Genomic DNA, 10493 nt, shown 5'->3' with positions numbered 1-10493 from the left:
TTTATTCATTTTTTTCTTCAAAATTATGTACATGAACATTATTTATTATTATTGATATCCGAATAAACAATAATAATAATCAATGATAAAACCTTTAATATAATTGTATCTTCTATATAGTTTAGATCAGTGTTCCGGAATATAAAAATAATTCTCTAAAGGAAAATTATATATTCTTGCCAATGCAATTTCGATATAATCTTTTTTGATCAGGTCACGGAAATAAAGTATAAATTAAACAGATTACGAGACACTGATCTACGCGTACAAACACAAGAGAAAGTTCATATTAAAGCGTATACCTTTACAGAAAAACATTTCTCATTGTACTACAATAATTTCTTTTTTCTCGCATATACCATACATCATTTTCTACCGTATTTACAACAATGAATGCACAGTGATGAAAAGCTGCAGCGAAAACTCAAAATACTCAAACTATTCCGTTATTTAAACTTCGATTATATACTAATCATAATGTCCGTCATATCGTTTTTATTTCAAATAATAAATCTGCGACCGATCGATTTATTTATTTGTGAACGTTCCTATATGCTTACTTGGACAGTACAATGTCTTTCGATTTATCTGAAACTAAATATTAATCAATATGTACAGTCAGTCAAAAGTTTACGTAAAGCAAGCGAATTTTAAATGTTTAAAACTCTCGCAGATATTTTATGTATACCAATTGCTTTCTTGAAATTGAACAGAATTTGAAACAATGATTTTAAACAAATGTTCTAACTGAAGTAGTTTCAGTTCATGAAGTTATTAGTACCCACAAAATGTCCTTTTTTAAACATTTAAAGTATGTCAGGCAAACGTGTACTTTTGAGATTAATTTTATATGTGTCGTGAGATTACATACACTATTTGTGAAAAATAACATCAGAGCGAAAATGAATAATAAACTATATAAAATGATAGCCGATCTATGCAAGAATGATCGAATGAAAAATAGTCAGTTTCGTTATAGATACTGGTCAGGTATATAATTACAACAAGCTGTCGTACAAGAAGTTCAGCGAGCAATAAGAAAAGTCTACGATTTGAGGAAATCATTTACATACATGTGAAACGGTACGAAATATCTGACCGTCATTATTTATATTCAATAATAATTCAATTGACGATTAAACAGCTCAGCTAAGTATGGTTCCACTGTTTTTTACGTAGAAAAAAATGACCTACACTGGATACTACATCTGAGCAAAAGTGTGAACGACTTTCGAGAAATGTGTACACAGTTAAGAGAAATTTTACATAAATACTTGGAGGATATTACATAATCAGTAATAATTTCAGTTTCGTGATAATTTAACATGATTTCGCATTCGTTATTTAATATTTAGTCTCGTGCGTTTCCGTTTATCATTCGAGCGTGAACAATATATTTTTTCCTCTTTGCTTTCGTCAGGCATTACGTTATCATCATCATTATCGCCTCGTTACAAAACAATGTCGCCAAGATCAGATTTGTACAATCACTGAATCACGTTTACGACCGTCATTACGAAAAGAAGAACAACAGGTGAGAGAAAATACTAGTACGATTAACGTTCAACTTGCTTCAAAATCGGATCACATTCGCAATATCTCTCTACTGCGAAACGAAAATAAAATTATAAAAAAATTAAAAGAAAAAAAACATTCAATCGCTAAGCGCTTATCCAGTGCCGGCAATTTTTTGTACTATGATGGCATGGAAGTAGTTTAATCGATTTCTCGTTTTGACTTCCGCAATCCATGGGACCACAAACGAGAGTAAACGGCTAGTATTTCCTATACTAGCCGCAAAATCTGTGTGTAGATCGAGAAACGACAAGGAAGATACCCGGGACGGTGGAGGAGGCTTCTCGCTACTCGTTTACATCAAGCGGCATTCCTGGACGCATACTAATTTCTATTAAGGAGAGTATCGCTGTCTTTCATAATCATAGGAACTACCGCCCCAGCAGCACATTTAAAGAGAAGAAACAGAGAAAAAGAAATAAAAAATAGTCTTTGCGATCTCCGTTCTCTCATTGTTTCTATTTCTTCCTCGCGTCACGCTCACCAGACTAATCCGACGGAAGAAGATTTTGTTTTATTCAACGTGTATACCGTACATTATCAAAGAATAACGAGAATAAACAATCGAGAGTCGTATCGGCTACTCTAGAGATCCACATTATTTCGCGGATCGGTACGTGAGGCGAGAGGTAAACGATCGTATCTCTTTTTTATCAGAGAGATTTCGCTTTTTCTAGCGACGTGCACGCCTAAATTAATCAATCTGATATTTCCTTTCTGATCTCCGCACGTTTTGCTTTCCATAAATCAACCGTCCTGCTTCGAGGGGGGGAGGAGGAAGGGATGTGGGAGCGGTGAAATCTAACGAATTTTCGACTCACACGCGCACCGCGTCGCTATATTAACCCTGTAGGAGAGCCCCCGGCAGTTCCGATCTTTCGTAAACCAACGTTGCCTCTTGCTTTTAAAAAACATCGTTCCTTTTTTTACGTGCACATCGTGCGACCTCGGGATCTTGCGCACGGGCCGCGCCAGATCGTAAGTTTCTTTTATCTCTGCGGCTCGCCCAGGCCGAATTGTTGACTTTGCGTTTGCTGTTGTGCGTTCCCGGTTACGCTACATCGGCCGCCGTGGTGCTGAGCCTGTGTCCCCATCCCCATCTGCATTGAGTTCTGATGCAATCCGTTTTGACTTGGAGACATACCTGCAACGGGACCCGAAGAATTTTATCAATACCGATCTGCTAATTATGATACCGTATCAAACAGTATCAAAGATGTAAGTGTTAGATAGTTGCTTGATATTTTTATCCGAGTATCGATACTTCATATTTTTACTTAAATTTTTTCTAAGTTCTTTTTTATTTACTACTGTATCTTAATCCTTAATGCGTATTCTAGATATTTTTATTACAGGATGCATCCCCAATTTTTATTTCTATAGAAGTAATTCCTGCATATCAATTCTTCTGAGTAGTAGGTATTGAATATTGATCTAGTTATCTGTTTTGATAAACGATAATTTATATATTTAAGAAAAGAGATTCTAAATAAAAAAATAAGGCTCGTATAAACAGTAATCATGATGATTCATCTAAACTCGTAGGTGACATAAAAGCTAATCATGCAAAAATATTTCCTTAACATTTGCGTGAATTGATTACGTATGCGCAAGGTAAATTATAATAGTTCCTAATAGAATGGAACTAAAATCTTTCATCGAAAAATGCTAATAACATAAAAATAATCGACAAATAATATTTAATAAACAAATACTTTAGAGAGTCGTTTATTCTCTATCGTCGACTATTCTGAATTATAGTATTCTGATTTCCATCTTACAATTATCATTTTTCATATTCAGAGTACCATCAAGAGAATTCAACATTTCTAAAAATAAATAATAAATGTAGAACGTAATCTATTTATTGACATTAACTTACATATTCTTTCAATATAATTAAAATTAGTACATGTATACTTTAAATGAGAAAATTCTTCGTATTGTTCAACTGGTATAAACCTATGCTTCAATAATACTTGACGGAATTACATGGACAACGACTTACAATTATAAATCGATGTGACGTTAAGTTCTCGGTAAACTTCTTCAATTTTACAAGAAAACAAAACTTACCTGAGGGAGTTTTGTCCCCTGCAGACATTTTGGAGAACGCCAGAAGCGCGTCAGGGAAGTTCGGTGGTGTGGCCGGCGTGTTACAAGGTGTGATCTACAAAAAGGAGAAACAGCGTACAGTTTACGATGATTGCGAGTTTCTGCAATGCTGATATTGATTGACAGTGTCTTATATAGCTTTGTTTATGTTCTTGTGTATTGCGTGTACGATTATTTAGGTCGTGACTCTCTCTCTAGGGCGCATGACAAGCATTCTTCGTTTAAAAGATCGATACTTATAATAATGAACCGTCTTGACGTGTATCGTTACCAGACCTAAGAGGATACAGGTCTTACATCATTTTGATTAAGAATGATATTCTGCGTGTTCTTGCTAACATTTCGTTACATAACATAACTGATATCACGTTTATAAGTTATCGTGAAACTGTGTACTAGTTGGTGTCTCTTAAATAGAAATGATTCGGCTTTAAATCGTTTGCACATTCCAACTACTATTTCTTAATAGTGCATCAATAAATTAAATAATGTATATTTTTTTTGGTAACATGTATCGAATGTAGAAGAGCATTTAAAAAAAATAGATATAGGAACAGTAAAAGTTGGAGGCATTAGAATATTGAAGAAAATGAAAAAGAATTATAAGATACCTAAAAGAAAGACTGTTGACCTTGAGTGTAGAAAAAACAAAAGTAACGTGATACGAGGAAAGCGAATGAAATTGAGGAGAGGAAGGAAGAAGAATAGGCAATGGTATTGAAGGGATAAAGAATTAGAGGAGGTCAAACTGTTCATGTATTTGGATTTTACATTTCATAAAAGTGGAGGAAGCAATATTGCTTTCCATATAAAAAAGGTTCCACATCCGTGTAATAGGGGATTAGTAAACTTTGGATGTCGTAATAAAAAATTATAACGTACAAAGGATTACGAAATCGACGAGTGCAAGATTGAAAAAATTCACGGTGACAGAAAATCTCATTTCGAGTTCCATTCATCTGATTTGTTTTGTAGTCCACGTTTGAGGGATATTGTTGTGGAACAGATACGTCCGTAAAATCTAAAAATATCGAACTGAATCTTTTACGTAAGTCGCAAAGCGAACAAGCGGCAAACAATCGCTATGGGTGGTAGAGGTAGGTGGATGAAAAGAGATCGACAAAAGTAGCTTCCTGTGAGCGCGAGAACCTCGCCGAGTCGTTAAGGTCGTCGAACCTTCGGCTCCTGAAAGCGACGTCGTACCAGGTGGACGGAACGCATCAATGCGAGATGCACGCATGTTTCTGCGCTGTCAACCTGACCGATTACATAAATAAATACGGGCAGAGGGGCAATAAGTAATTCCGAACTTCGTCCCTTTTCTCTTCCCGTTAATTACGTTCATCTTTTTGTTCAGAAAATAAATACTTGAAATGGAACGACAAAAGAGGACATTGACATTAAACAAATTAACATACAGTGACCGTTTTGAATTTGAAAATTTCTTATTTCAATGCTAATTGGTTTCAAAGGTCAGTGAATTTCTTCACTACAAAAGGCAGAACAAAATTCTTTAAAGAATTAAAATACGTGTCTTGAAGTCCAAGTTGAATATTTTTAGAAATACGGAAAATCTTTTAGAATAGAATGATAAGGAAAGTAAATGCTAGAAATTTAATTTCGACAAACTGATATAATATTTATACAAACTACACGTACACGCATGTTTGTATATACGTAATAATATAAATAGAAATTAATAAAAATTCCTTATCGACACACTCGTACTTACGCGAGAATGATCAATAACGGTAAATTGATTATCAACTGACGCTTTATCAGGGTTCAAGTCAAGTATATGTTTACAGTCACGAAGAGAGTTTGCGTTCCTTTTTTTATTTTTCACTTAATATGTAGCTTCATTAAAAAAGTAAGACAGAAACTGGCTAATTGATTGCTTGAACGAGTACAGCGGGTAACGATCCCAAGTGTGTCTATGATAAATGACCACTGCGACCGCATAATGGCTTCCTGGCATAGATAAACAGCCTCGTGAAAACAGGCACAGGGTAAAAATGCTCTGGGAAGCTCGGGGCGTTTCGCCCTCGGATTTGTCTGTCGTTCGTCCAGCAGCGTTAGGCTGACGTGAGATTTGGCACACAGCTTATCGGAATGCCGCCGACCGAGAATAGTAACACACCTAGCAACTGTCTGCCCGCAGTGGTTCTCTGTCTTTCATATCATTTTGAAGTTCGTCAACTGAACAAGTTCAACGGCGATCGCCATTTTGCTTGCTCGAATTTCACGAGGAATTTGAAACCCGAGGTGTCATTTTCTTTGATGAACTTGCAGGTGTATAAAACGACGGTAATAGCAGTACTTGCTGGCTATCGATATATCACGAATAATGGTTCGTTAATGGGGGAGGATGAGTACGTAGCAAGAATAGTTTACAATAAAAAAGAATATCAGGGTCCAATTAGCTTTGTTTTGGCATTTTGCAGTTATTCCAATATTTTCTTTTGCAATCAACAGTCTTACAAGACTGTTAATTTTTATGCAAAATAAAATTTGCAAGGTATCAACTTAGGAAAATATATTTAGTAAGAATATCCTTCAACCCTTTAAACAATCATACTATATAGCATACTGTTGATATTTTATACATTTTTGTCCATTATATGTCTTTTATGTTTTTTACATATTGTTGCTATAAATGCATATAAAATCTATCGCCTCTTGTTTACTCTACATTCTATTTCATCATATTTCCTAATAATGGTTTTGTTACACGCGTGTATGTTGCATACATATGTTTCATAATGGCTTGTATTATAGCACAAGCTACTTGACTTAAGCGAACAGACGTATCATAGTTCGTGTACGTTGCTACTGTCTTCCCTAGGAATTGGTAACGCACGATACCGCATTCAAAGCACAGCGAGCGTTGAACCCGCTTGTAAACATGTCGCTATATCTTAAACCCTGTCTCCTCGAATGAATTCTCCTGCTGGTATGGCGATTTCCTAAGCCTATAAGCACTTACGCGCGCGTCTTCTACATAGAAAAACATAAATTTTCCTGCTGTTCACAATTTCACAGTCTTTTACGCACGATTCCTTCACTTTCGAATAAAGCCCAGTATCATAAATCTTATTTTTAATACTGTAATTAGTAATAACATAACTCTTTAATCTATATCATTCTAATTATCTTTTTGACTAGTAATCCAAGACTCACGTTATTCATATATCTATGAATTACATTTTCAATTTGTTAATGTATTCTCGGACATATGAATACAAAACCTTTTATAAAGATCAAAGAGCTTAACTTCTGTATCTCCCCTTTGAGAAGCGGTGTTGGATATAATGTTAACGAGATTACCCTATCGCTGAGATTAGGAAGAATATTCGGAAAATTCTCACAGAATGTTATCGTAGCCATGAAACATCTTTGACGAACACAGCTAATAAAATTTTAATATACACGCATGCTACGAGGTGAAAGACAGCTGTTTATTTTTTAATATCTTTTCAAAAACTGATTTTGTTTGAATCAGGATGTTTACGGCACATGCCTCTATACTTTATGCCTTGTTTAATTACGCTTGATTCTTGGATATGTAATGATTCAGTCTGGAAACAGACTGTGAAATTAAGGATGTATTGGCTATACAGTGAATCCCAAAAGTTTATGTACCTTAGAAAAACGCATTTCCTATAATTAAAAAGAAATCAGACATCGGAAGAATAATGCTAATAATAAATAGCTACGTGCTAAAATTTTTACATGAAAATTGTAGATCTCGTCGTCCTCTACAAGAAAGGTCATATGCAATTTTTCCGTATGTCCAACAGTTTGGGAGTTATTGGCCAAAAACGAAAATTTCGCAAAATCTGAAGGGGTACCCCTTGGAAAAATCTCGGAAAAATCGAAAATTTTTTGTTGTTGTTTATTATTAGCAATGTTCTTCCGACGTCTGATTTCTTTATAAAAAATGCGTTTCTAAAGTGCATAAACTTTTGGGATTGACTGTATAGCCAATACATCCTTAATGGGAGTGTTCATTGGCAAATGAATTGAAGTTAAAACACGGCGCCTATATGAGAGTCCCGATACGTAGGAACGGATAGATATAGGTGTTTAGTAACACCGCAACAGTATATTACAATCGATAAAATTATCACGCTTGTAGTAATGCGTAGCTTGGTTTAATTGAGTAATTAAACTCGAGAACGTATTGCGTGTCAGTGATACGTTTCATTTTATTCAGTATAGATAAAGAAAACAATTGCAGTTAATTAATGCACAATATTGGATTTCTTATTTCTATTTAAAAATGAGTTTTCTCCTTATTCATATCAGAAGTTTGTACATTATCTATATTTTTTTCTTACTGTCCTAAATAAAAGGAAGTAAGGAAATAATTGTTAAAACGAATGGAAATAAAGAGTGACTAATGAAATTATGTATGGCTGGTGTTGAAAGTAATAAAGGCAAGTGCATTGAGACTTGAGACTTCCTATTCTACTTATCAGAGCCTTACGTAATATTCCGATACACATGTATTAATACGAACTGTCGTAACGAGTCTTTTTTCTATCACGTGAAACCGATAAGGGAAGCTGTGTATCATTAGAATGGAAGTAATTGATCAAAGCGTTAGTACTCGGTTATAATGAGATAAATGAAAATTTTGTTCACAATTATATCGGAAGTAATAAACAATTTCATTTGGCAGTCAGCATATTTAACTTGTTTACAATTGATAGTGTTCGTTAACGTCACTCGTTATCTTTCTGATCATTTCTATACATTCATTTTCCGTCAATGATAAGTGTATCATATCTTTTGTGATACTGTTATGTTTACCCTCGTTGATAACAGTAATGAGTAATTGTTTTAATTTGTTTTATGAATTGAAAAATTTCCTGAGAAGCACAGTTTGTATTTTCAATGTGGATATGAAAGACAAGTGGCATTTACATGTCACTTTAAATGCTACAACGCTGTTAGAATGGTGCAAATCGTGTTCACTGAATGGAAAATTATTAAAGGCTGGATAAGCATTAGTATTTTTCTACTGTTCCATACATAACTATGTTGAGGCGTGGCAACGTGAATTTATCAGGAGTTCATCAGAAGTTTCATTCTTACCGCTACTTTTTAATGTTTTATCAGAAAATAGTTGTTTTAATTTATTTATTAATAATTAAAAACAATTTTTTTTAACAATATCGCTTAATTCTACATTGCATGATACTTTTATTTTATAAAAAACAACGTTATCAACAATTGCAACGTGTCAGTATGCATATATAATTTTCATCGATCAGATAGTGCTTACAATGCCAGCAACAGTTTATAAGCGTGTTGATGAAAATAACAAGATTATCCGACGTATGAGGAACTGTTCGATTCTCGTTTGTGGTGGGAATGAAATTAATTTAATAGCTATCGATTTCTCGTCTCATTGTCAATTCCAATTGATGACGTACCGCACTCGATTTCATTACTAGTTCCACTAACAAAATCAAATCTTGATTGTTTCAAGCGAACTTATTACTAGACTGCGGAGTTTATGGATTATATAAGAAAAGTGAATGTGGGAAACATATAAACACTGGATGTAATGTATAAAAGTATAATAAATATAAAAAACAGATTACATATTGCGATATTTAAATGACAAAACAGACTATTTTTTAAACTAATATCATGAATATTTTGTATAAAAATCAGCAGTCTACTTACGATGAGATGATATTGAATATTCAAATTACGTTATAAACATAATAAGTGGTCAATCAATAGTTGCAATCGAAGAGGAAGGATCCATGATTCCTTTATTCTAATACATTATAGAATTATGTTAATTTGATTCAGATAATTAATTAATAAACGTCCGAACTGGCAAACTATACAATTAAAATGAAGCGAGGCATGTTGAATTTTACCGTTCATAATTATAAATGTTTTGGAATATGTCTGTATAATATGAAACAGCAATTCGACGAGACGCCTTCGATTAATGTCACGAGGTGAACAACCTTCTGAATGAAATTAACTATAAAATGTGTATCCAGTAAGTGCAATGTCATCATTATGTATGTATTCTGTGTAGGAGCACAAGACGGACATCGAGTCTATCTGTAGAATGATGTAGACGAAATCATCACACAAAATAAGGTTCTTCATCAACAACGCGAATTTGCATCATTTTATTTAGTCATGAATTACTCTTTAATCTACCGTGAATCATTGCATTTCATAGTATTCACCGACATTCACCTGAGATTATCATTTATAAGTCATGTCCAATTATGTTATTTGCATCAATTATTTATTGTGAAGTTTGTAATGCAATGACTTTGATACGTCAAAAAAGACAAATGATGTGTACTTGTATTTATTCTAATTACTTCAGTTCTTTTGAAGTTCTACACTTATTTATGCAAAGTTTGCTATAAACATTTGTCACGCATTGATTTTTGTTTAGTTTACCCTAAACGTTCATTTGTAAATATAATGAGCTCAGAAATCTATTAATGTTGTAAATGAATGATTAGACATGTATGGAAACGGGTTTTCATATCACTTTTTTCGCAAGTGCTAACTAAAATGGAAATAATTTTTGAATATGTATTTGGAAATAATTGTATTATGAGATTCATATCAAAGTGATACGTTAAAAAATTAATTTACAAAATGTTTTATTCATAAATACTAATACCACCGCGAATCAAATTCTCGATTATGAGATAAAGAAGAGGAAGAAAAAGAAAAACGGATGATAAATGCGAGAAGCATTATTAAAGAGCAGATTATTTCGAAGGAATTTAACAGGTTGGAAGATGATA

At 33.7% G+C, this 10493-nt stretch overlaps 1 protein-coding gene across 1 annotated transcript in view; it reads right to left on the bottom strand.

Annotated features, from left to right (window-relative positions):
- Window positions 1–349: 349 nt before the first annotated feature.
- The window catches only part of LOC108623432 (UBA-like domain-containing protein 2), a 21357-nt gene continuing 11213 nt past the window's right edge, over window positions 350–10493 (bottom strand). The window contains exons 3-4 of the mRNA XM_018021940.2: window positions 3652–3745; window positions 350–2719 (exon numbers count right to left, since the gene is read on the bottom strand). Of these exons, the coding sequence (XP_017877429.1) occupies window positions 2565–2719; window positions 3652–3745 (249 nt within the window). The 3' untranslated portion in view covers window positions 350–2564. The remainder of the gene's footprint in view (window positions 2720–3651; window positions 3746–10493) is intronic.

This window comes from Ceratina calcarata, unplaced genomic scaffold, assembly GCF_001652005.2.
Source record: "Ceratina calcarata isolate Rehan_Ccalc_2016 unplaced genomic scaffold, ASM165200v1 scaffold267.2, whole genome shotgun sequence".
Taxonomy (NCBI): Eukaryota; Metazoa; Arthropoda; class Insecta; order Hymenoptera; family Apidae; genus Ceratina; species Ceratina calcarata.
Note: the sequence above shows the minus strand (reverse complement) of the source record. Positions and strands in the feature narration are given on the sequence as shown.